Below are 26,135 nucleotides of genomic sequence, written 5' to 3'. Positions count from 1 at the left end.
GTGGTGGTACCGGCTCCAGGACTGGCATCGGGGCTGGCATCGGGAGTGCCACGGGGCGGGAAAGGCCTTGTCGAGGGGCCACTCGGCAGCACCATGCTGAAGAAGTTCGATAAGAAGGACGAGGAGTCCGGTGAGGGGAGGCAGGGGGAGCCGGGCGGAGCTGGGCTGTGAGGGGCGGTCCCTCCTGTGGGTAGCAGGGAAGCTGCGAGAAGAGACCCCTCTTGTGGGGAAGGGGAAGCTATGAGGGGAGATCCCTACTATGGGTAAGGGGGGAGCTGTGAGGGGAGACTCCTCCTGTCGGTAATGGGGCCAGCTGTGAGGGGCGACCCTTGAGGAAGCTGTGAAGGGAGACCCCTCCTGTGGGTAAGGGGTGAGCTCTGAGAGGAGACCCCTACCGTGGGTAGGGGGGAGCTGGGAGACTCGGCTCGGTAGCAGGTTTACCGCAGGGGCTGGTTGGTGTGCACAGGAGCGCTGAGGAAGCCCTAGAGCAGTCTGGTGCTGTCCTCGCCGCTCCAGCCAGAGGCTAAACCACTTGCACAGGGCACAGCACACTGAGATTACTTGCTGCAGTGCCAAATGTGGAATGTGAGACTAAATATTGAGCACAGTTGCCCAACTCTCAAGCCAAGTGCTAATTTAGGGTAGAATCCCATTTCTAGTTTCTGTCACTTTTTCTGACAAACGTGGTTTGTCCTTCCAATAAGATCACTGTCACTTTCAGTGGATCTGAAAGGCTGAGAACACTGAAGAAACGCAGACTGCTTGATCTTTAAAATCTTTTGGCCCAAGTAGTAAGGGAGAGGCTGATATTTTGTGTGGTATGTAATTCAGGTGGAATAGCGGTAGCTATGACTGTTTGCTTTCATGGTTGTGCCTTGTGATATCTTTTTCACCTTCCTATGAAGCTCTTTATGCAGCTTGTTGTGCATAACAAATCAGTGTGTCCTGAAGTGAATTGATTCAGTGTAAATCTTAGTGACTGTTCTGTGCAACTGTGCTTGCCCTTTATTCTAATGTGCATTAAATGCTTTGCCCTTGTTTCCCTTGTCCAAAGCTTTCAGTGACATCTTGATAAATGGAAAATTTAGTGAGGCAGTTGTTGGAGGGGAAGTGCACTTAGCTTTCACTTTTGGGGCTATTCCCCATTTACACCTGTCACACACTTCAAGGTACTGGTGTTACCTGTGGCCAAGGCTGGCAGGAGATGCACTTCCTTGTATTGCAGTGCTGACTTTTGTTGACTTTTGTTCATACCAAGAGCTCACAGATCTCTCCTTTCTTCTTTCTTCCACTGCTGCTTCATGTTTACTTCGCTATTGCATTTACTTCTCATCCTATTACTTCTGCTCCTGCCTTTCTCCTGTGGATGTGTACATGTCCAAAATATATAGCCTCAGTGCCTGTCATTCCTGGTGTCATTCCCAGTATAAGGTGGAATGTATCATCCCTGAATTTACTCTTTCCATGTATAAGCTAACAGAACAGTCCTTTTTTTTTGTTGAGATGAGTGTCTGCTTAATTGGCATCTGTGTCTTTGCTTTTCTTGAATGGTTTAGTAGCCTGGGATGAGCTGGTCCCATTGACTCTCAGAAGTGGACTTTGAGATGCTATTTGGGGCACACAGTCGTTCTGAGATCCTTGCTTTGTCAGTGATGGTTTCTCTGCACATAAGTACAAATTGTTGTTAGGCATCTGATACTAGGAGCATTCTGAACACACAGCCTCTGCTTTCCCTGTGCCTTTCTCCTTCTCTGGTGGAAGAACACTTTGACACAGGGTGTTACGGGGAACAAGACCTCATTTATAATATATTTCAAAATCCTTAGCATTAGGAAGGATTAAGAGGCGATGCTGGTCTGGGTGTTGTAGATGTTGTTGATTTAGGTATTGTAGATGTGCTGGGCTGTGGAAAATATTTTGCTCCTGGGTGCGCAGTGTTCAAATGCTAGAACTGGTTCATGTTCATACTAACGACATCGGTTCTGTTCTTTCCTTTTGTTTTCTTCTCTCCTCAACCCCACATAAGTGTCTGTGTTTGTTCAGTCACCTGCTGCATTTGCAAACTTCTCCCAAGCCGGAGGAGGGCAGCTTATGATCCAGGAAGGAGCCAGAGTGCAGAGGTTTGCCTTCAAGTTTAAGGCTTACTTTTGCAAAGGCTCCTGGCACCAGTCAGGAGCCACAAGGACAAACCAGAGCTGGCCCTGGAGTAGTGCTGTCTGGCAGATAAAACTTGTTAAACACTGTAACAGAGCTGGAAATGACTGCTTTTTGTCCCAGGTCCAGGCTAAACATCAGTACTAATTAAAATCTGCTTATCAATAACTTGCAGCTTTTGAAAAGCTGCAGCTCACAAATGCTTAAGAGGCAAGCTAATGGAGACCATGCAGAATGATAGTGCTTTTCTCTCTGATTATTTCATCCTTAATTGATGGGGTTTTTAATTATTTAATATAATTTATTCTCTTACGTGGAACAATGAAAGTTACGCTGTGTCCAGACTCTACTGTCTTGTTCTCTTAATTAGCAATAGAGCCAAAAATACTTTACTAGTGGATTCCTGATTGGTTTATAAGGAAGTGAATAAAGTAGTCCCGACTCACAGTCTGGCAAGCAACACCTCTTTCTGTCTGAGCTTTTGTTTCTAGGACTGTCTTATTGATGCTGTAACTGTCAGCACACTCCCAGCCCAGGGGCTGGATATGGGTCTTTGGGAATAACAGTGGAGCAGCTATGGCTCATGGCTAGTTACTTCTGGAGTGTATGACAAAGTGAAGAACGTCCTGTCTGCAATGCCTTCTCTAACTGCTATGAAGACATCCTATTAATATTACTTAAGAGGGAGCCCTGGGTGTTTGGTATTTGTGAAAAAGGTTACCTGAAAATGATCAATCTGGTTTTAAAGTGTGGGCATGATTAGAAAGTTGCTTTCCCACAGCACTGTCCCTGGACTTTTACTCTCTTTATTTCGCAGGTGGAGGCTCCAACCCATTCCAGCACCTGGAGAAAAGTGCGGTCTTGCAGGAGGTAAATCCTCAGGCGATGTCCTTTGCATACCCCTTTCTGGATAGAGTCTCTCCCTCTGTAGAGAAGGTCACTGGAGAACTTCAGCAAGGAAGTGGGAGTTTGTTACAGTCTTGTTAACTCTGAAAGAAATGGGCAACACTCTTTATTGTTGAAGAAAAGCAAAAAAGTAGTCATAAATTAAAAGACTATGTACTATAAAAAGTAATGAATAAAATTGTCTGGGAAAAGCTCACCCTAAATTGGCCTTGAACACCCCAAATGTCTTGTAGATGGCAAGGTTCATGAGTAGGGTGCGAGTGGTTAAGGAATAGTCTATGAATTTGGTCTGAGAAAATGCCTTTGTATTCCACAGCAGGTAAACTCCTCAATCCCCAGACCCACTAGTTTCAGTGTTATCTGTGTAGATGCAATGTTGTGGTTCCCCTTGGCCTCACAGAGCATGAGTATGCCTGTCTCAAGACTAGTATCTTAGCTAGCCCACAGTTCAGGCTTGTGTGGGTGAAAGTGTGATGAGGATTTGGCCTTTAAACCTTACCTGCACTGGTATTTGTGAGCCCAGACTGTAGGACCAACTTTTTAAGAGTCCCATGTTTAACAGAAATTGAGAGGAAGCATGATCCAAAACCATTAAGAATCTTGCCATACCTCTCTCACAGCATGCTCATATTGGTAGCCAAGACCAGAGAGGAGAGTGTTTGAAAGGGAGTGTTAGTGTCGTCATTCTTCTCTGTGCTTTGCTTCCAGGCACGAGTGTTTAATGAGACACCCATAAACCCACGAAAATGTGCTCATATCCTCACCAAGATCCTGTATCTCATAAACCAGGTAAGGGAGGGAAAATCTATACCTGTACAGAATCACTTGCAGCTGGCCCAAATCTGGTTGTGGTAACTGCAGTTTCTTCCTTCCAAACATCTCCCAGGGGGAGCACCTTGGTGTTATGGAAGCTACCGAGTCCTTCTTTGCTATGACCAAACTGTTCCAGTCCAATGATGTAAGTCTGCTTGTAATTTTCTGCTATGTTTATTTACTGCGACAAGTTGTCAACAGTGTCTTTTTCAGCCTGGAGGTGTGTGATTTTGTACAATCAGCTTTTCCATCCTTCCTGGGAACTGTATGATCTGAGTGGGAAGAGTAGGATCACAAAGTTTGGGAGGAGTGGCATGAAAGTTTAGAAGGAGAAATCAGCTTCCTAGCCCTTTCCAGACCTTGTAGCAGCGTTCTCTGTTCTTGAGATGGAGATTCCTCCCTCTGAGTTGCTGCTTAACTCTTGTGGTTGTGTTAGACACTGATGAAGCATATGATCAGCTGCTTCCTGCTGAGAGTCAAGGACTGTGTGTCCTGGAGGATGCCAGGAAATTAATGCCTACCCACAGCAGTAGTACCCTCACTAGTTGTCCCCCAAACCACAAGGCATTAAAAATCATGAGACCCGTGTAGAAATCCCCAGACTCAGGAGTATAAATTGTTTGCTTCTTGCTTTTGAAGCAACAGGGTGCATTCGGCTAATGACTTCAAGCTTTTCTCCATGCTCCTGTGAATGACAAGTGAAAGATGAAACTTCAGATCCAGCTAAATCTGGTAGCTCTGCAGCTTTACTCTGACATTGAGGGGGTTAGAAGAAAAAGGTGTTTCGCTAATCAGTGTGGGATTTGTACATCTTTTATGCTTAGGCACAGGGCCTCTCTGAAAGTGTCAGATTCTTGATCTTCACACTAAAATCGTGGAAGCAGGGAAAACTGAGATCCCTTCCTATTTCTGAGATCCTCTCAGCTGATATCTAGCTTCTCTCTTTCCTTGTCAGCCAACTCTTCGCAGGATGTGTTACCTGACTATCAAAGAGATGTCTTCTATTGCAGAAGATGTAATCATTGTTACTAGCAGGTCAGTCATTTCTTTTTTCTCACTGTTAGATTCACATGTCTGCCAATAGTGCCTGTCCAACCTCTGGGAGATAATTGTAGCCCCTAAGCAGGATAAGGGTAGGGAATGACTTTAGTGAGGAAGAATTTTTCCTCTAAAAGGGGTCTTTAAAATGCGGACATCGAACTCCTGGTGACGTATGGGGAAAATGTGCTGTGTCCTCACCTCTTATGCACATAGGTGTCTGGGTTGTCTCTTGGTTACTTGATAGGACAGTGCTTTTTCCACTTTGCAAAAGGCTGTTTAATTAACTACTCCTTTCCTGTCTGAATGCCTTGAAGCTTTTTAAAGATTTCTGGCATAAATCCCAAGGCTTTCAACAGGTAGTCAAGGATTTACTGTTTCTGAAGCACAACAGGATGCGACTTCAACCAGGAAAAAAATTCCCTCTGTGACTCACTCCTGAATTGCTGATCATCTCAGTGAAAGGCCCATGTGGTATGGGGAGACAGGAGCTGGCGGGTGTGCAGTCTGCTGAGGGCTGAGGCCATGCAGCAGGCAGAAGCCAGTCCCAAGTGCTGTGATGTGACGAACTGTTCCCTCATAAATGGTCTCAGACTGACTAGGACTCTGGGTAAAGGCAGGAGAGTTCAGTAAAGAAGGGAAACGCCTCAGGGGTATGTGAGTGTGCTGCAGCCTCACTTGGTGATCAGGAGCTCAGACAGCCTGCTGCTGGGCTTGGAACCTCACCACCGATCTTTTTCTTCTGCCTTCCCACCCTGGTGGGACTTGCCTGAGACCTGCAGTTGCCTGCTCAGCATTCAGCTGCGATGCTGGCTGCCTGCTGCTCTGTGTGCAGGGTGCATGCACCTGAAAGCTGCTGGCTCAGGAGTGCAGCATTGAATGCTTTCCGTTTTCAACCAGCTTAACCAAAGACATGACTGGGAAGGATGACAATTACCGAGGCCCTGCCGTGAGAGCGCTCTGTCAAATCACTGATGTAAGTGCTGCTTTTCCCTTGGGGCAGCCCTAGATCTTTCACCTTGCCCTGTGTCACCCCATCCTACCTACTACTCTGCGTGTCATGCTTTTACATCTCCCCTTTCACACTCCAAATGGCTTTTCTGTATCAGCTGTTGTTTCCTTCTACCTGCAGAGTACCATGTTGCAGGCCATTGAGCGCTACATGAAGCAAGCGATTGTTGACAAAGTGCCAAGTGTATCCAGCTCTGCTCTGGTGTCCTCCCTGGTATGTACTCCCTGCAGGGCAGGCCTGAGGAACAGCCAAGCTGGGAAGCAGTCATCTGCAGTGGGACTGAATATCTTGGGAGTTTCAGGGTTTTGTTGTTGCTATTCCTCTCTTTGTGAAGTGAAGAACTGGCACTGACTTTGTGGAAGATGATCAACCTCTTGAGGCTGCAGCCATCATGGCCAAGCCTCTGCACACTGATCTCTTGCTCTTCTATAAGTTGCTGCTGCCAGCACTCTCATGAGCTGTGATTCCCAAAGCTTCCTCTGTTCTTCTCATCAGTTGCCTGCTTTTTTTTTTTTCTTCCCCCAGCACCTGCTGAAGACCAGTTACGATGTGGTAAAACGCTGGGTGAATGAGGCTCAGGAGGCAGCTTCCAGTGACAATATCATGGTGCAGGTAGGAGACTCGCTGCCAACACAGGGAACAGCAAGCAACAGCTTGGAGTGGAGCAAACTGCTCTAGTTCAGCCAGGCACCTGTGGGGAACAGAGGGGATAAAAGCAGAGAAAACACACCGCAGGTTTGTAACAACCTCTCTCCCTGTACAGTACCATGCTCTGGGCTTGCTCTACCATGTGCGGAAGAATGACCGCCTGGCAGTCAACAAGATGCTCAGCAAGTTCACACGCCATGGCCTCAAGTCACCATTTGCCTACTGCATGATGATTCGAATAGCCAGCAAGCTGCTGGAGGAAGAGGCTGGCAGGTGAGGGGGCTCCTTCGCCCCACTGGAAGAATTTCCTCTTGCAGGCTCACTTGCCATATCAAAAGGGCAATTATTTCAGCATACAGCTTCTACCCTCTTATTGTTGGGTAAAAGGCAGCAGAGAAGATGCTGAATGCTGTTGTGGTTGTTATGAGATGGCTTCTGTAAGTCTTGTCTGTGTGCTTGCACATGGAGTATTTTCTTGTTTCTCTAAACTGTTTTTTGTAGAGCTGTTCTTTATTGAGACATTCTACTTCATTTTCCCTGTAATCATTTGGCTAGAAGTGTGGCTTTCTGGTGGATAAGGCTCATTGTGTGTACAGTCAGCTCTCAGGGTGTGAGGGCAGAGGGAGATTCCCTTTAAGGCAGAGGGTGTCTTCTCAGAAGGCAGCCTAACTTCCAGCCCAAGCATTCTGAAAGTACAATATAACGACCACTGCAAAATGTGGGGACAGTGGATTCATGGCTGCTTTTACCTTTCCAGGAGCTATGGGACTTGCCTATTTCTACTGCCAAATTGCTCATTTCTGTTAGCGCCTTTGTTTTAATTCATTCTTTTGGGTTTTTTTGTCCCTTAGCCGTGATAGCCCCCTGTTCGATTTCATCGAGAGCTGCCTAAGAAACAAGCATGAGATGGTGGTCTATGAAGCTGCATCTGCCATTGTTAACCTGCCCAACTGCACTGCTAAAGAGCTGGCTCCAGCTGTCTCAGGTGAATGTGGTGCTCAGGGCAATGGCGAGGACATCGTGGGACTGCAGTGGTGTCACTGGCTGATCACCCCAGGAAACAAGGACCTTGTGTAGTCTCAGGCTTATAATGCTACCATACCCTTTGCTGCTTTATGCTCCTGCTAGCCTATGATGTGTGTGGATAGCTTTGTTCCTGTAAAGGTATTTGCCTGGTGTGTTAAAGTGTGGGTTACCGGAAGGATTTGATTTTATTTTTCTGTGAAATAGGGATGAACTCTAACTGATAGATCTCCCTGCTTTTACACTCCCTGACTGTAACAGTGCAAGAAGCCCAGGTGTTAAGGTCTTGCCTTCCCAGCTCAGCCCAGTCCAATAGTTCTCTTGAGCAGAGATTGCTGGCAAGTAGGGAGGCTGTGTGTCACCTCTGGGTGACAGGGAGGGTGCCCATCATGGACCAGCCTTGGGAAAGAAACAGGGTTTGCATGGAAATGGAGAGCAGTTCACATTGACTTAGTAGAAAAGTTGACAAGGTGATGAAATTTGCTTTCAAGAGGAGCAAAGGATAGCAGCACTGTGGGAAAAGAGGGAGATGGGTAAGAAAATTGTCAGCAGGGTGTGTGGCAAAAGGGAGGGAGGAAGCTGGTAAATTCACAGCTGCTTCTTAAGCAGGCTTCTGGTTATCTTGTGCTTGCAGCTGCCTCTTCGTTGAAACTCTTGCTTTAGGTATGAAAGACTTCTCAGTAACAGATGCCTAAATGTCTGTCTTTGTTGGTTTTCCCACCTTGCAGTTTTGCAGCTGTTCTGCAGCTCCCCAAAAGCAGCACTGAGATACGCAGCTGTCCGTACCCTCAACAAGGTAGGAGCCAGTCTCTGGGGAGGTGTAATAGGTTCTCATGTACAGGGAGGTGCAAGCTTCAGAAGAGAAAAGGGGCCAGATTATTTGATGATTTTGTGTGAATAACCTTTATCCTGGGCTAAAGCCTTGCATTTCATTGCTTTCTGAGTGGAATAAAACCTCAAAGAACACTTTACAGAAGGAAAAAAAATAATTTTTACGGGTCTCTATAAGAGTGTCATTGGTCTTAAGTGTTACTGCTCTGTTCTGAGTTTCCCCTGGCAAAGGAGTTCCTTGTAAAACAGGGACCAAAACTGTTGCTTCTTGCCTGCTCTGTGGCAGTCTTTGCTTCAGCTTTTCTCTTGACCTTGTCAAGAGAAGGTCTGGTAACTGCTATGCTGCCACCCACAAAGCTGTCCTGCAAAGCTGGGCTCACTGAATTTCAGTTGGGACTTCATAGCTTTTTTTTTATTAATATATAAAGTAGAATGACAAAGTTAAAAATAGTGAAAGATTGTTTATTACTACTGCTTCTCTTCCATCAAGAGATAAAGTTCTGCAGGAAGAAAGAGCTCTACCCTCAGAGTTGTCTGAGGTGACCCTTGTGTACAGTCTGTAGTCTTTGCTTTTACAGGAAGCAGTGAGATCCTTGGTGGATTTTATCAGCTAGGCCTTTTGCATCTAATGAGCAGTTTCCACTCTTTCTTGTCTGTTCCAGGTGGCCATGAAGCACCCATCTGCTGTGACTGCCTGCAACCTAGACCTGGAGAACCTTGTGACGGACTCCAACCGCAGCATAGCCACCCTGGCCATCACCACGCTGCTGAAAACTGGCAGTGAAAGCAGCATTGACCGGCTCATGAAGCAGATCTCCTCTTTCATGTCAGAAATCTCAGATGAGTTCAAAGTAAGGAAGTGGGAGGAGGAAGGACGTGCAAGCTCCTGAAGAAACCCCTTGGTCTTTGTTTATGTTTGTGTGTGCTCTCTGAAACCTCCATGGAGCTGAGCTTCCAGGAGCTGAGCTGAGTGTTTGCAGTGGGGAGAAAGGATCTGAGGCTCTTGACTTAAGCCATGTCTCAGTCATGCAGCAGCCAGCTCCAAAGTCACATGCTCTCTTCTGGGGAGATGCCCTTTGAGAATTAAATCTCTTTTTCTTTACAGTGGGTGTGGACTTTTGCTAGGGGCTAGCTGGTACATAAAGATTGATCTCTTCCAATTCCTAGTATTGTACGTCCTGGAACTGCATTTGTTGGATAAGGATTTCCAGGCTAGGGACCAGCACGGAATTGACATAGTTCAACTATATTTTCCTGTTTTGTGAGACAGAATCCTTTTTTACTTGCTCCCCTTTTCCTCAAGGTTGTAGTGGTGCAGGCCATCAATGCACTGTGTCAGAAGTACCCTCGCAAACACACTGTCCTCATGAACTTTCTCTTCACAATGCTTCGGGAAGAGGTAAGTTTGCAAGACAACTACTTTGTGCTCCTTGTTTGCACGCATGAACTGCAGGGCTGCTTTTACTGATAATGCTGTGCAAGAAAAGCCTCTCTCTGAAAAGCTTGCAGTCTAACTGGCAGAAATGACCAGCTGTGCACAATAATTATATGAGTACTGCCAGGGATATTTTTAATGTGGTTTTCATTCTTTGATTTTTCTGGGGGTTTACTAGCTCTCAAAGCAAATGCAGGCAACAGCAAATCTGTTGGCAGTCCATGTGTGTTTTGCATCTGAACCAGCTTTCTTTTGTACTTTGACAGCAAATTCCAAGAAGTTTTGTCTTGTACACAAAGATTTGATAACAACCTATTTATTGATGACACGGGCCCACTTTTGTTCTGTTCTCTGTGCTGTGGCAGTGAAGGGATCATGAGTACCTACAACCATTCTCTGCATTCAGTCAGACATAAATTGCATAAAGACGGTTTTACAGAGGTTTACTGAGGCCATTTCTAAAAGAGCTAACATGTCTGCAACACAGCTGGCACCACTGCTTGCTCTGACATCACTTTCTGCCAATTACAGCCTAACTGGGAACAAACCAGAGCATCTCGTTTTGCTCCCGTGAAAAATGGACCATTCTCCTTTCCCAGATTTTCTGTGGGTGGATGGTATCATTTTGAATGTGGTTTTGTAGTTCAGACCATTCTGTTTTAAAGCTTCTTTTTCAATCCAAAATAGCTCCAGAAAGATCTCCTAAGTGCGCAGCACTCTGCATGTAATTGGCAGAGGATAGTGTGCAGTTTAATCCCCGGGTGTGTACTAAGGACTCCAGTAAATAATATCTGAAGATAACAGAGCGTTAACGATGTGGCAGGTTATGGGGTGTGCCTGGGGTGGTATTGATTGCCTGTCTTCCCTCACTAATGGGTTATTTGCTGGGTCCTGCTGTGGCAGATGTGATCCTTAGTATATTTCTCTCCTGATTCATCCTCGGATGTGCTAAAGGGGAGAGGGTTGTTTTTTTTTCCTCCTCCCATATGGCTGGTTTTATGCACTAATTCCAGCAGCAGAGGATTTTGAAGGAGATGTCAACCCTTCAGGCGGATGGTTTCTTTTAGCCTTTTTAGGACATTTTTTTTCTTCACTGCAGCCATTCTGAAGGGAGATGGCAGGAGATCTTGAATATTAGCTGCCCCTCTGGGTGTAAAGAGGGTCAAAAGTAGGGGCAGTATTACTGCCCTTCTCCTTTCAAACACAAATTAAAAGTACCTTGTCAAAGGAAATTCTTTCCTGCCTGGCTATTTCAGAGTCTCTAAATGCTTTGAGATTTCCAGCTGAGCAACTCCCTTTTTCTCCTTAGGGTGGCTTTGAATACAAGAGAGCCATTGTGGACTGCATCATCAGCATCATTGAGGAGAACTCAGAAAGCAAAGAGACAGGCCTGTCTCACCTCTGCGAGTTCATTGAGGACTGTGAGTTCACTGTGCTGGCCACCCGTATCCTCCACCTCCTGGGGCAGGAAGGACCCAAGACCAACAACCCCTCCAAATACATTCGCTTCATCTACAACAGGGTTGTCCTGGAGCATGAAGAAGTCCGGGCAGGTAAGAGACAGACCTGGAAAGTTGTCTGCCTTATGACAGCTCTTCAAGGAAAGGCAGTGTATGAACAGCTCTGATTTGGAGGATTGTGATTCGCTCTAGTCCTGAGCAGATCTTTTTACACAGCAAAGATCCTGCAGTAGTACTGATGGAAGAGGTGGCCTGCAGCTGAGAGATAGGGAGGGAGAAACAGTGACTCTGAAACTGGACAGAGAGGGTTTGCAGGCATTTGGTTGTAATATGTTTGCCTCTTTCTAGTCAGAATAATGCTTTGTCCTAGTGCTAGCATCTCTGACAGAATTTCATCATGGCCAAGAAATGGAGAAAACTTCAGCTCGCTTCTTTGTTTTCTAATTCTGTTTTTGTGACTTCTGTGACAGGTGCTGTGAGTGCCCTGGCCAAGTTTGGAGCCCAGAATGAGGAGATGTTGCCCAGTATCTTGGTGTTACTGAAGAGGTGAGTTACACCTCAGAGTTTCTCAACATCTGAGATAAAAAACCCTCTTTGCTTGAGAGCTTGTTAGCATCCCCAGGCATGTCTGGTCTCTTCTAGCTGTAGATCTGAGAAGATGCAGTGGATACTTGGGTTCCTGTGATGGGATCACCACTGCATTCAGCACCACAAATTGGACAGAAGACAAATGTGGCAGATGATTGCTTTTCTAATACCATTACTAGTAGATTGCTGGTTGTCTCCTATGGCATGGTCTTCATGGACCAGGTGGCTTAGTCACCTGGATTCAGCGTGTGGACTCTGCTGCCTTGAACTGAACAAAGTTTTCTGCTCTCAGGTGTGTGATGGACGACGACAATGAAGTAAGAGATAGAGCCACCTTCTACCTGAATGTCCTGGAGCAGAAGCAGAAAGCCCTCAATGCTGGCTACATCCTGAATGGTAACGCAGAAAGTCCACAAAACGAGTCCATATCTCTTTCCTGGTTTAACAAGTGATAAAGAGCTGATGTTATCTGTGGTTTCAGTGACTTGTCCCTTCTGTCCCCAGGTTTGACAGTGTCCATACCTGGCTTGGAGAGGGCTCTGCACCAGTACACTCTGGAACCCTCTGAGAAACCCTTTGACTTGAAATCCGTTCCTTTGGCAACAGCTCCTATCATTGAGCAAAGAGCAGGTGAGGAGCAGTCCCCTGACTGCTGGACCAAACAGGAAGAAATTCCCTTGCAGCTCCAGCTGTCAGACAACAGGCTGCATTGGGCTTGCTGGGAATTGCTGAGCACCATCCTATTGGAATTTTGTGGGATTACATCTTCTGTGAAAACTAAAGCCAGCAAATCTGGTTGCTCCCACACTAATGTTTTGGTTTAATCCAACTGTTAGTAATAGCTGATAATCCTCACTGGAGCTGCTGCAGTTCCAAAGGTGTTTAGGAAGCTAAATATGGGTGTCTAGTCCATAGCAAGATAAGAAATGAGCTCCCTTCCTTTCTTTAGTCAAATTCCCCTCCAGACATTAATCTGTTTTCTGATTTACTTACTTCTTGTTCTTCACCATCAAATCCTTTGGTGTTTGTATTTTCTTTTTTTCTTTTGCAGAAAATGCTCCTGTTGCTGTAGTCAAACAGCCAGAAAAGGTGGCAGCAACACGGCAAGAAATATTCCAGGGTAAAATGATGCAAGGCCTCTTCTGTGCTTGTGTGTGAACCGTATAGGCAGCTCTTCCTGAGCCTGCCTTAGCCCCTCTGCTTTTTTCCCATCTCCTTTCAGAGAGTGACATGAGCTCCCAACTTGTAGAGAGCTTTTCACTTTTGGGGGTAGGGTTGCCTGCAGTCATGTTCTTTCTGTCTTGCAGTGGATGTAGGTAAAGGATGACTCTGCCTTTAAAAGTCCATAGTGAATGTTTGAAGGATAGCTCCTTGCTGCAGCATCTTCTGGCGGCTTCAACAAGAACTCTGAAACTGCCAGCATCTTCCTGTGGGTTGGGGAAGGCAATGGTTTCCATGTTCTCTGTTTCAGAGCAACTAGGGGCAATCCCAGAGTTTCGTGGACTGGGCCCACTTTTCAAGTCTTCCCCAGAGCCTGTCGCCCTGACAGAGCTGGAGACGGAGTATGTGGTTCGTTGCACCAAGCACACATTCGTCAACCACATGGTGTTCCAGGTAGGAAGCTATGGCATGTGGTGCTGACAAAGGACTGGAAAATAAGCTCCTGACTTGGTGAAAGCTCCATGGTGAAGAAAAAGCACATGACTACAATGAGGAGCCCTTAATTTCTCACCCAGGGCAGCAGAGCCCTAGAAAAAATTAATTAGGGAGCTTGTGTGTTTGTCTGAACAATGGTTATACACACAGTCAAAGGAAATCAGAGGCACTAGATGGGGCAGTTCTTACTGAGCAGCTGGCAAGGGTCTGGGCATGAAAGAGTGAACCTTACTCTATCTGAAAGGCTGAAAATTATACTCAAGAAAGGGACATGGTGGGGGAGAGCTTTTCATCCCCTACATTTTGTTTTAGCCCATGTGCTAAACATGCTTTGTTTTATTACAGGTGCTTTTTTTCTCTCTGTCTTGGCCTTGGCTGTACCACCTGGCTGCCATATATGAGATGTTAGGGATGTTGTGCCAGCCTTTTTGCCTGAGGAGTTCAAGGCAGAGCAAGTCCTGTGTGTTTTGTCCTTGGCCAACTCCTTCCTCAAAAGCTTAGAACTGCTTACACAGTCCTTGTGGGGCTTGATCTTTGCTTATGTGGTCCATCCACCATGAGTTTAAGTGACTTGTCACCGCAGCTGGAACAAGTCTGACCAGCAAGTTTAGACTTGCTGAAACTTGCCCAAACTATCCTTAGTTTCAGCTGTGCAAAGGATATTCTGTTCCATCTGGTGTGGGGCACTGTGTCCCTGTAGTATCAAGTGAGAAGACACAGGCAATGCAGTTCTCAAATTTCATTACAGCAAAGAGTTAGCCTGAGAATAATCACCCAGGGAGAAAGGATAAAGTACATTCAGAGGAAAAACTTCTAAACTAACTGGTGATCTGAAGCAGGCAGAAGCTGACACATCCCCTCTCAGCTGAATCTCTGCTCCAATCTGTGTTGCAGAGGATAGGCATTGGATAGCTGTGGGCTGGTTTGTTCTGATCCATTTTAAGTTTTGTTCTCTTATTAAAAAAAAAAAAAAAAAAGTTTGCTGGAGCATTGGAGGCTCCTGCAGGGTTTTAGTTTCTCCTCTAAAACATTTAAATGTCGATCTGTGGCTAAACTGGAACTCATGACCCCTGTGACTGGCCAGCTGACTGCAAGGTGCACAGAGGCAGTAATTCACAAGCTGTTACCGTGACCCTGCTCTGCCTGAAGTGAGTCTGCTGCTAGATCTATAGTGAGCAGCTTCAAGCTGTTGCTGCTTTCCCCTTCCCTGTTCAGTTTGACTGCACGAACACCCTGAATGATCAGATCCTGGAGAATGTCACAGTGCAGATGGAGCCAACAGAGGGATATGAGGTCATTGGTTATGTACCTGCCAAAACCCTGGTCTACAACCAGCCGGGTACGTGCTACACACTGGTGGCACTGTCTGAAGAGGATCCAACAGCAGGTAAACAGTTTGCTCTCTGTGTTTTCCTGATGTGCCCCTAGTTGAGCGTGCCATATTGCTCGCCCCCATACGCTCTACCTTGCATCCTAGCCAGGTATTTATAGCCTATGTGTGGGTGCAGCCTGGAGTGATGATGAACATGACTTCTCTTTGCTGTTTGGGGGCTGTCAGGCCTCCCTTCTCGTTCCTTTGTGCTGTAGCATTGTGGAGTCAGGCTCTGAGAGCTGGCAGATGAGCATTCAGCTCTCTGCTGGGTTGTCTCCCATGCACCTTGGCATGTTCCTTAGCCTGTCCTTTGTGTTTGTATGTGTGGAGGCTGGCACTTGGGAAGTGCTGTGAGTGCTCAGGATGCTCCGAGTAGCAAAGGGGTGCTTCAGACAAACCGGTAGGATTTCAAGGCTCTCTGTTTGAACTGAACATCCCCTCATTTGTCACTGTCCAGAATATGAGCCAGGCCTTGCCTGGACCTTGGTCACCCTGATTTGTGCTCTGGGACTGCTCACCTCTGGGTGTTGCTGCTGTTCACCCGTCGGTGGCCATCTCCTGGTGGATGAGTCAGTGCTTCCTCTCCCAGCCGAGTGCTATTAATCAGCTGTCATGCTGCAGCGCAAGGTGGTTTCATTTCAGAGGTGCATGAAACGATCCCTTGATAAGGAACTTGCCTCTTCACAAGGCACTCGTGGGACATATTAGTTAGTGTTCTCCACCACAATTTGAGGTTCATCAGTAATAGCACAGAGGATCTGAGTATTATGGTCCCGAACAACCATCATGAGCCTGTCTTTATCACTGTTTGCTAGCTGTAATATTACAAAGGAATAATTTGTCCTTGAGAGACAGAAACTGTCAGAGAGCCCTCTGTAGGTCAGTGGCTAAGCCTGTGCTGCTGACAGCAGTGGGGAAAACCCAGCCACCTTAAATCTCCCAGACCCTTTCTGCTGCAGGGGAGCACAGATCTGGTGGTAATGTGAGCTTTGCCTTCCCCTCCTCCAGTTGCCTGTACCTTCAGCTGCATGATGAAGTTCACCGTCAAGGACTGTGATCCGAACACGGGTGAGACAGACGATGAAGGTTACGAGGATGAGTATGTGGTAAGGAGCTGGGTGCATACCCAGTCATGAAAACTGCTGTTGTTTTGGGGGGGGTTGTAAGCCACACTTGTATCTCACGCAGTGATGTGACTGGTGATGCTGATGAGGGCAGCTCTGTGTGTACAGTAGATTGTTTCTGTCTCTTTGAAGTTTGTCCCAGGATGCAGATGTGGGTCTGCAGAGCTTGTTTTGTCTTGTTTGGAGTATCCTTCTGTTGCTCTCCAGGCCCATACCTGACTCTTCAGGATACCAGTGTTTTGGGAGGCCATGGTATGTCCTCCAGGTTTTGCCTAGCTGTGTCCTATGGCTTCCAGCAATTGCACAGTCAGGGAAGTGGAGACAGGGCCCTAGGACCACATCGTGTGTTCTCCATGAGTAGCTGCCTAGATTCCTGTCTGATGTCCTGTCCTTGCCCTGGGGAAGATGGGGATTTCCTACTCCAGCACTGAGCACCTTTCCCCCTTCCAGGCTTTGCTATTTCTAGGCAGGCTCTTTTACCACAAAGGAAAAAGGTGAACTTGTGCTTGGTTAGAAATTCAGACTGGCTCACAGAGGGTGGTGCTTACCCTCTGGAGGGGAAGGGATGTTGTGACACAGTCTCTGCTTGCCCTGTTAGCTCCAGAGGCTGTTTCGTACGTGTTTCCTGTCACTGCTTCAAAACTGATTAGGGGCACTTCTGTGCAGTGAGTCACTGGGGACACAGAGTCCTCCCAGGAGGAATGGGGAGGGCTTTTCTCAATGGAACGTGTGAGGTTAACCCCTTTCACTGCTTCCCACCAGTCACCAGGTCATTTGAGTGATATTTAAACAAACTCTTCCATGTGTTTCAGCTAGAATCAAGAGATTTCTTTCCTGCAGAGACTGCTGAAATGAACGTGGGCTGCTGTCCAGCCAGTTCTGGCATGGGCTGCCCTTCAATGCATGCTCTGGAGGGACAAGCCCAGTTCTGCCTGGCACAGACATAGTCAGAGCCAGCATCTCAGCTAACCCAGCAGGCAGCATTAGATGATAGCAAGCATCTGACAATGTCCCACTGTAGTTTGCCAGCCTGCAAAACAATAAACTAGAAAGGCAAAATACAGGCTTATGTGTACTCTCAGGGAGTAAATACTGCATCTGTGTGAGCACAAGCAGCGATTGCTTAGCTTTTGTTTTTTCCTGTGTTTTGGATGTTTGTTCAGTGCTTTGATCTCTGTCAGGCCAAGGGCTGTCCACAGAACAGGAACCTGCTTTGAAAACACCAGAGATGGCTTGAGCAGTGACTTTCCCAGACCTAGCAGTTGCTCAGCCAAGCAATATTTGCTCAACCAAATCAAAAGGGGCAGAGCTTGCTCTGATTTATCTGTGAGTGGAAGTGGAGGCTTTCTTCTACGTTCACCTGATCTCAGGGAATACAGTTTGAAGTTCACTCTGGAGAAAGCAGGGTTAAGAACAACCATGTTTCACTTCAACCTCTTCTACCACCAGCTTGAAGACCTGGAGGTAACAGTGGCTGATCACATCCAGCGAGTTCTGAAGCCAAACTTTGGAGCAGCCTGGGATGAAGTGGGTGACGAGTATGAAAAGGAAGAGACCTTTACTTTATCTGCCATTAAAACCCTTGATGGTAAGGGGGTGTCTGAGCCCAGCAGAACTATTAACATGCCCTCCAGCAGGCAGAGTCCAAAGGGGCAGAGTCTGGCTTGCTTCAGATCTCTCACAGAAAGGCTAATGGGGCAAAACCCTTCACAAGCTATTCCACTGCAGCTGTTAAATGCAGAGCTACTATTACTTGATAACAAGTTAGTTCAGGTTTCATTTAAACAAATGAGAATTCTGTGCCCTGTGGAGACCAGGCTGGATTGTGGAAAGCAAGAGAGCATCTTGCTTTGCTCTGTCACACTCTGCCCTCCCAAACCTATAGACCATAGCTCAGCTGTGAGCTCCCACTTCCCTTCTTGAGACCAGTAAGAAAAGATGCAAAGAGCAAAAGAGGTTGGTGGGCAGGCTCGTGGTGTAAGGCCTCTTCTCTTTCAGCATGTATCAAAGAGCCCTTTTATTTTTCCTGAGAAACCTGTGAAAAAAATCAGTCATTTTGATGGCTTAGAAGGGTGTCGTTGTTCTATAGCCATCTCTGTGCTTCCTTGCACAGCCCCTTGGGATTTGAAATACTCTTCCTGAGGCCTTTGCAGATTCCTTCTGAAGACCTTTGTCTCTGGCAAGATGTCTCCTTCCTTCTGTATCTGTCCCCAGAGAAGCAAGCAGGCTGTTGGGGCTGTGCAGTAAGCATGCAGCCAGCTGTGCTGTCCTACTCCACTGTCTGACTCATTTGTCACCTTTCTGTTGCACTGTTGCTACACCGGATAAAATAACTGCTGTCCGGTGGCAGGGTTTGGTGTGTTGCCTTTGCCTGCCTGATAGCCTCCGAAACCACAATACTGACCAATGCAATGTGTCCCTCAGGACAAGGAACATGAACCTTTACAGGAAGGGAGAGCTTGAGTCACCTTTAGATGCCCTTTGTGTGTCCTTGTTAAGATACCTGTGACATGGAGCCTGTTTTGTTTAATTTTTGATCTTACTAGAGGCCGTTAGCAACATCGTGAAGTTCCTGGGGATGCAGCCCTGTGAGCGATCGGATAAAGTGCCAGATAACAAGAACTCCCACACACTGTACCTGGCAGGTGAGCTGTGGGGTGAGGTCTCTGCTTGAGGAGTAGCTGGGAAATTGCGTGGAGTTGCCTGTTGAGGATCAGGGCAGGAGTTTCTGATGGAGCCCACTGATCTACAAGTAGGACTTAGGTTCTTACACCTGCTATGGTTTCTGTCTCTGCAAATGAAGAGCAGCTGATGCTGGGATCAGGGAGGGTGCTGTGGCAGGGGGATGCTAGGATCAGCCCCAGGCTCAGTTGGGTGGAATTTGCTGTGTTCATGACCTGTGACATCCTGCTTTGGAGCGAGCCTCAGGGCCAAAGTAAAGCACCCTTCTGAGCAAAACGGGTATGTACTGGAGCAGTCACTGAAGGAGTGTCTGGATCTCTTCACAACTGGTGTTTATTTTACATTCTTAGGAGTTTTACAGTGATAAGAGTCCCAGGTACATTATCATGAATGAGAAATGTGCTGCCCAAAGGTCTCACCTGGCATGGTGAGCTGCATGTGAGAACCCCAAGCAGTTATTTGCATTTTTAAGCTTTCAGGGCAGCATTCATGCCTTCCTCCTACTCTCCCTCCCAGGTGTGTTTCGGGGTGGCCATGACCTTCTGGTGCGGTCTCGTCTGGTCCTGACCGACACAGTGACAATGCAGGTCACTGCCCGCAGCGGAGAGGAGCTCCCGGTGGATGTGATCATGGCCTCCGTCGGATAAACCGCCTGCTCCGGGACTGTCCCAGGGCTGAGCCCCCGTGGCCAACGCTTCTTCTCTGGCAGCAGAATAGGGATCCCGTTCCGTACCGTGACTTTTGCGCTCTCTGTAGAGCGGCTGTACCCGGGGCTCTGTCTGTAAAATAACGATATCTTAAGGTCTGATTTTCCCAAGCGCTTCGCCCTGCGCTGGAGCGTTCCGTAGCGGCTGGCCGGTCTATGTGGCGGTGGCGGCGTGCGCAGGGGCGGCCGCGCCAGCCGTGCCCTGTCTTTTCTCTCTCGTTCCAATAAAACCATCTGGTGACTCTGCCTGGCCTGTCTCTCGGGACGCGACCGCCGTTCCGCGCCGCGGGGCCGGCCTTGGCGCCGCCTCGCCCCGGTCCCGCTGCGCCCCGCCCGTAGCCACCTCCCCCCGGGGCGGAGCAGAGCGCAGCTCTTGCCTGGCCGCGTCCAACCGCCTCCGTGTGCCGAACGGGCGATGTGCGGGCGGACGGCCTGCTCCCTCGGGGCCGACAACCTCCGCCGGGCCTGCGCCTATCGCGACCGGCGGGGCCGCCGGCGGCAGCCTGAGTGGGTCCGGGCGGAAAGCTACCGGCCCTCGTACAACAAGGGCCCGCAGTCCAGCGGACCGGTGCTGCTCTCCCGCCGGCACCTCCAGCAGGTAGGTGCCTCCCTTCCTTCCCGCTGCAACCCGGGGGGCCGCGACCAAGCTCCGGCAGCGGCCTGTGGCGCCGGGCGCCTGACTGCTGCTGGGCTAAAGGCCGCAGAGCTGCTGTGGGTCCCGCCGCTTCGATCGGCCTTTGCCTGAGCGGTGGGAGTGGGGTTGTGCCTCCTGGGGAGGTGGGGTAGCCGGTCCGGATGGTAACGGCTTGCTTGGCTCCTCCTGGCTCGGTGTTTGTGTCAGGGTCTGTGATTCCAAAGGTGTCTCGTTAAGCATTTATGTGTTCCTAAGGAGGGCAGGGAATCTCCTGGGCTTCAAGTGTAGTGTTGTATTTTCTGCAAAAATAGATACAAAAGTGATTAATTGGGGTAGAATTTTTTTTTCTCAAATGCTGGCTTTGTTCTGCCTTTGTTTGTATGTTTGTTCATTGCGTAATGCTGCTGAGTGCCCAGGTCACATTGATAGGGGAAGGCAGACCAAAGAAAACCTCTCAACTTCAGAGCTGTAAAATAACCATACACCTGCAGTGACCGTTATCTGGCTAATTTAAGCCTCAGCAAACCTTCCCCAGGCAACCTGAGCAGCATGTACAGCTGCTTGTGCATCTCATTTGGCTTCCACAGAAGAGGGTGCCCAAGGAACCTGCTGCTCTTTCATGTTCAGTGGGATGAAGCTGGGTGTGCTGAATCGAAACACCCCAATCTGTGTTCCCTCTACTCTTCCTCACTTGGCCAGTGCGGCAGTGAAAAGGGCTGATGCGCTTCACAGCTGGTAGCAGTACAGGCAATGGGCTGGGGTACCTCAGTAGGGCCACTTTGGAGTCCTGTGGGGATGCTGTGGGACATCCTTTGTACTCTTCTTTCCTACCTTAAGGTCTTACATCCCCCCCAAGAGCAGCTAATAAGATTATGGAGCAGATGAGTATGGGGCTGGGAGTGTGACACAGGTGGGTGCAGGCAGGCACCTACTTGGTGGTGCATTTGTTCAGCTGTTGGGACACAGGTACAGTGTAAGGTGCCCCTTTTTGCTGCTCAACTATAGGAGTTTCTGGCAGACTTCACAAAACTGGACACATACACATCCATATACACAGCAGTGTGTGTGTGTGTATAATATATATATGCACACCTACTGCATACATACATATATGTGTATATATATGCATCTACTGCAGTTCTTTGGGAGCACATGCCTGCTGGGACCTCACTTGCTCCAGCTGTGTACCACTCAGGGCTGGCGGCTGCAGGCAGAAAGTGAGAGTGAGCTGGGGGAGAAGTGAAAGCCACAAGCCATTTGCATTGTCCAAAGGCAGGTAATATGCAAAGCATGAGGAGAAAGAGTGAACCAGGTCAGGAGGAATCATTAAAATGAAGGTGAGGCTCACCCCCTGTGGGACACTCGCTGTGAAGAGGGGAGCTCTGAGGATCTTGACATCAGCCCAGTGTGGCTATTCACTCAAGCTTGGGTGGCCAGGCACTTCCCATTGAAGAATAACTGAATTCATTCCTCCAGAGAGCTGTTGGGTGAACCTCACTGAGGCACACAGTTACTTACTCCTGCAAAATATTCTTGCGCTTTCTGCTGAAGATCAGTTCTTACAGGAGAGCCATTTAGAATATGCAAAGGATTATAATTCATGGGTATTTCTGCACAGCTTGTGAGTGGCATCTGTGCAGAAAAGAAAAGGCAGATACAGTATGGGAGAGACTAGGAGCCCCAGCTCAGGTCTCAGTAAAGGCACCATCCTGTTCCCCACCTTACAGAGGGGAACCGCTAGTGCTCCATGAAAGCCTCTTTCTCAAGTGGTGAGGATGCTTGTGGTCTCTGCAAAGTGGCTCTGACCTGAGGTGTTTCTCTGTCTCATGTGAAAGGATGCCGACTCCTCTGAGCGGGTCCTCATGGACATGCGCTGGGGCCTGATTCCCTCCTGGTTCAAAAAGGATGACCCTTCCAAAATGAAGTTCAATACCGCTAACTGCCGCAGCGACACCATGCTCGAGAAGTCCTCCTACAAAGTGAGTTGCTGCTGTCTTTGTGTCCAGCTCGGAGAGGTCTTGTAGTTAGTAGAACCAGAGCTGAAGAATCTCCCTAGCAAGTATCAGTCACCCTTTGCCTGCTGCACCAGGGAGTAAGTTACCTGTACTGCAGAGTTGGCAGATTTCATTAAAACAGGAGAATGAAAAAGGCTGTTGCTGGTGAAGCTCATCTTTCATCACAGCACTGGTGGTGGCATTTGCACATCCTACAGGGCAGTTTAGGGGAGTCTCAAGAGGGAACAAGTGGTCTCAGGAGTCCCCATCATGCTGTTCACCGCTTGCTTGTTTTTTCTCTCCCCAGAGTGCTCTCCTCAAGGGTAAGCGCTGTGTGGTCCTGGCAGATGGCTTCTACGAGTGGCAGCAGCAGAGTGGGGTGAAGCAACCATATTTCATTTACTTCCCCCAGACCAAGGACACCATGGTATGAGGTCCCTCGCTCTGTCTGAACACTCACACCCACCCCTGAGGCCTTGCTTCCTCCAACTGCCCCAGGAAAAGCTCCCTTCCCTCCAGCTGTGCCCATCTTTGGGGGGTCTCTGTTTCCCAGTGGGGCTCTGTTCTGTGGTGGACTCAGCACTTTGGCATTCCTCTGTGGCCAGCAGTCCCTGCTGCTGCGATCGGTGTCCCTGCCGTCACGCTTTCTGCCCCGCACGTGCCGGATGTTCGCACATCTGGGTGATGCATCTCACAGGGGACTGGACTGGGAGTTTCACTACCTCCTTCCTTGGGCTGAGCTGGTGGTTAGGATGTTCAGAACAGAACTTGCCTGTGAAAAGATGAGGTTCCTGGTACTTCTTCTGGAGTCACCTCAAATGAATAGAAGGGCTCCTGGAAAGCCATTAAATAAATTAGTTCATTTCATGGCTCCAGGTCTGAGTTGCTGACCTGCTGTGGCACAGGCAAATCTGTGATGTTTTGGCTGCCTGTGGGTTAGCACAATGATGGGGCCTCTCTCCTGCAGGGTGAAGGGAAGGAGGAAGATGAGGAATGGAGAGGTTGGAGATTGCTCACCATGGCTGGCATTTTCGACTGCTGGGAGCCACCATCAGGAGGAGAAACCCTATACACTTACACCATCATCACTGTGGATGCCTCCAAGGACGTGAGCTTCATCCACCACAGGCAAGTGAGAGTGAGCAAGGGGGCTGCAAGGGGAAAGCATGTAGGACGAAAAGAGCCTTTGAATACCACTCTTGACAGCATGCAGGCAGGACTCTCTGCCTGCTCCTGATGCCCCCAGAGGAAAATGCTATGGCATTCCCTATTTGTTTTGGGTTACTGGCTCATGCCCTTTCCATGAAATCACCATCTTTGTGCCCTGGCAGGTGGCAGTCAAATTTGGATCACTCTCCACTGACCAGTGCCTGGCAGTCAACCCCTCTGCCTCTTCCAGCAAAGCAGCTACCTGGGCAAAGCAAGCACGTGCTCTGCCTTGCAGAAAAACATCCTGCTGCTTGGGTTCTCACCTTGTTTCCTCCTGATCTGCTGATTCCTTGCCGCCTTACAGGACTGGCTTTTGCTACCCAGCTTTGCCATATCCATGCTGGGCTTTGGCTCTGACTGCCTTGTTCCCTAGGATGCCAGCCATCCTGGACGGGGATGAGGCCATCAGGAAATGGCTGGACTTTGCTGAGGTGCCAACCCAAGAAGCAGTTAAACTCATCCAGCCCACAGAGAATATAGTTTTTCACCCAGTGTCCACCTTTGTCAACAGCATTCGTAACAACACACCTGAGTGTCTCACACCCATCCAACTGGGAGACAAGAAGGTGAGTCATGGTGGCAGTTTGGCAGGGAAGAATTTGGCTGTCTTGATGCCCCTAAGCAGCGACAGTGATGCTAGGCTGCAGAAGGGGCAGCAGCAGGCAGCATCTACAGGGCATGCCTGTGCATGATGCTGGAGTGCAGACCCCCAGAGCTGCTTTTACCTCTGCTTCCAGAAATAAACTGTTACCTTGTACCAGGATTTTTTTGCCAAATGAGGCAGTTTCCATGTGAAATTGGGCTTGAAACAAGCCTGTTTCCAGCACCCTGGGGAACCTCCCAGATGTGCCTGATCACAGGCACGGCCTTAGTTCCAGCCCCTGCATCCCACTCTGCACCAGCGCAGGCAGTAGGCTTCAGTCCTGCTCTCACCATGCATCTGACTTCTCTCCCACTATCTTTTGTCTCTCCAGGAGGTCAAAGCTACCTCAAGCAGCAAAGTGATGCTGGGCTGGTTAAAAAGCTCCCAGGAGGGCTCTCCGCAGAAGAAAGAAAATGATTTGCCGAAGTGGACAAGTCAGTTCATCCACAGCCCTTCACCCAAGAAAACCAGTGCAGGTATCCTGCAACAGTGGCTGGGGAAAGAGGCAGAGCCAGCTGCAAAGAAGCACAAGGCTTAGGCACCAGCTGGGATGGCTGGCCATCCTTCTTCCTGAACTTCCTAAGCAGAATGAGTTAATGCTTTTTTGGAAGGCTTTGCAGACTGATGTTGAGATTCTCCAAGCCTCTCGGGTGTTGATTTGATGCTCCAGGTTGTCGTCTCTGTTCTTCTCTGTTTGTCTTTAAAGGTTTAGTCTTTGTCTTGTGGTGGCAGGAGTGAATATAACTTGGTGGCCTCCCACTCTGCTAGTCACTCATGCTAAAGATAAAGCCCTGAGAAGCATCTCAGGCTGCTGGGGAGGAGTAGCTTCTGATGGCGTTCATAGTTCATGTCTCCTGTTTTCTTTTCTTTTCCCTTATATTCAGTGTTAAACTGATACCTCTTTTCTATTTAATTCCATATTGATTCTGTACCAGTTCCTTCCTACTACTCTCACCCTCAAGCAGTGGCTGCAGTACAGAGAAACATGCAATAAATACTCAGAGGAAACCCAAGGCTGGGAAGGTCTGCCAGAGCCTTCCCACTCTGCACCAGCATCGCCACATTCGTTTGTGGTCCCTACACAGAGATGGTTAAGTAGCACCTGGGAGGAACTGGACTTTGCTTGGGTTTCCCTGTGGGTAGCAGGGTTGGAAAGGGTGTCTTGGTCACGTTGTTCCTACAATCCTTTTGTTAATGGGATTTGAAGTCCTAGAGAGGATTTCCTTGATCTGTGGAGGGATGCGCTCTGCCTTGTTGTAAAGGTCATTCATTAAAGCCTGGATAACCGAAGTGCCATTACAGAACAGCATAGGGCAGTTGTTTTTGAGGTCAGAGATTTCATAAACAGCCAGATGTTACAGACCAAAAGCCTTGCACAGTGCAGCTCTTGCTGGAAAGGAGTATTTCATTTGGTTTGGAAACAATAAATGGGATTAACTGGTTGACTGTGCAGTGCCCTTGTCCATGTGCCTGACTGTGAGCCCTCTTGCCCACTGCAGCCCCATTGCTTCTGTTTCACAGGCAGATCTGATATATTCTCTCTGTCTGCTGTGGGGGAGACCAGCTGCCCACTGCTGAGCTCTCACAGTACCAGCAGGTTCATATTGCTGTAGCCTGGGCTCATCCTTGGGGTGGGACTGTGGAGCCAGGGACCAACTGGACAGGCACCTGGGGAGACCCAAGTGCTCTCAGACCCAAATCCACTTCTGAATTCCTCATGTGCTACAGAGGCAGCTGAGCCCAGAAGGTCTCCTGGTTTATGGAAAGCTTGGATGGGATTAGGATTTGTAGATAGAAAGCCTGTTGTTATCTCGTTCCTCATCGCTCCCATGGTGACTTGAGGCAAGAGAGTTGCAACATTAGCAGCTCCTGGCACAACAAATAGGTCTGCAGGTGCTGAGACTGTCACCAGGAGCTGCAAGGGATGTTCCTTGCCCAGCCATTGCTCCTCTAGCATAATGCCTTCAGCTCAGCTGCCCTGGCCCTCGTGGGTGCTAGCTGCAGATGAGGCTTTTCCAAAGGTCACTAGCTAATCTCTAGTTACTGTGGAGGGAGGGAAGATGCTGAGCACGAGTGGGGGGATTGCTTACATTTTCCTGCCCTGGGGAGCATTATCTTTCCCACGGGGAAGCAGGGCTGATGCAAAGATGAAGGGTGCAAATCATATGCCTCCAGGCTGTGAGCACCAGCAGTACCATCACTGAAAC

General features: G+C 48.5%; 2 protein-coding genes across 2 annotated transcripts; both read left to right on the top strand.

The window, feature by feature from the left end:
- Nucleotides 1-93: 93 nt before the first annotated feature.
- On the top strand, nucleotides 94-19,614 carry COPG1 (COPI coat complex subunit gamma 1). The gene is made up of 24 exons (XM_054387169.1): nucleotides 94-130; nucleotides 2,972-3,024; nucleotides 3,769-3,849; nucleotides 3,947-4,018; nucleotides 4,829-4,908; nucleotides 5,812-5,887; nucleotides 6,044-6,136; nucleotides 6,449-6,535; nucleotides 6,687-6,844; nucleotides 7,423-7,556; nucleotides 8,323-8,390; nucleotides 9,088-9,276; nucleotides 9,729-9,824; nucleotides 11,170-11,413; nucleotides 11,791-11,866; nucleotides 12,201-12,304; nucleotides 12,413-12,538; nucleotides 12,960-13,028; nucleotides 13,380-13,522; nucleotides 14,780-14,951; nucleotides 15,945-16,042; nucleotides 17,510-17,648; nucleotides 18,607-18,705; nucleotides 19,259-19,614. Exons 1-24 carry the CDS (start codon nucleotides 94-96, stop codon nucleotides 19,387-19,389), a joined length of 2,625 nt encoding a protein of 874 aa, XP_054243144.1. The 3' UTR covers nucleotides 19,390-19,614.
- Nucleotides 19,615-19,863: 249 nt separating this feature from the next.
- On the top strand, nucleotides 19,864-24,466 carry HMCES (5-hydroxymethylcytosine binding, ES cell specific). The gene is made up of 6 exons (XM_054387540.1): nucleotides 19,864-20,046; nucleotides 21,918-22,061; nucleotides 22,384-22,503; nucleotides 23,044-23,204; nucleotides 23,659-23,851; nucleotides 24,260-24,466. The coding sequence occupies exons 1-6, from the start codon at nucleotides 19,864-19,866 to the stop codon at nucleotides 24,464-24,466; spliced, it is 1,008 nt and encodes a 335-aa protein (XP_054243515.1).
- Nucleotides 24,467-26,135: the final 1,669 nt, after the last annotated feature.

The sequence above is a fragment of the Indicator indicator genome, chromosome 15, assembly GCF_027791375.1.
Source record: "Indicator indicator isolate 239-I01 chromosome 15, UM_Iind_1.1, whole genome shotgun sequence".
NCBI classification, from domain to species: domain Eukaryota; kingdom Metazoa; phylum Chordata; class Aves; order Piciformes; family Indicatoridae; genus Indicator; species Indicator indicator.
This window is presented reverse-complemented; position numbering and strand designations above follow the sequence as displayed.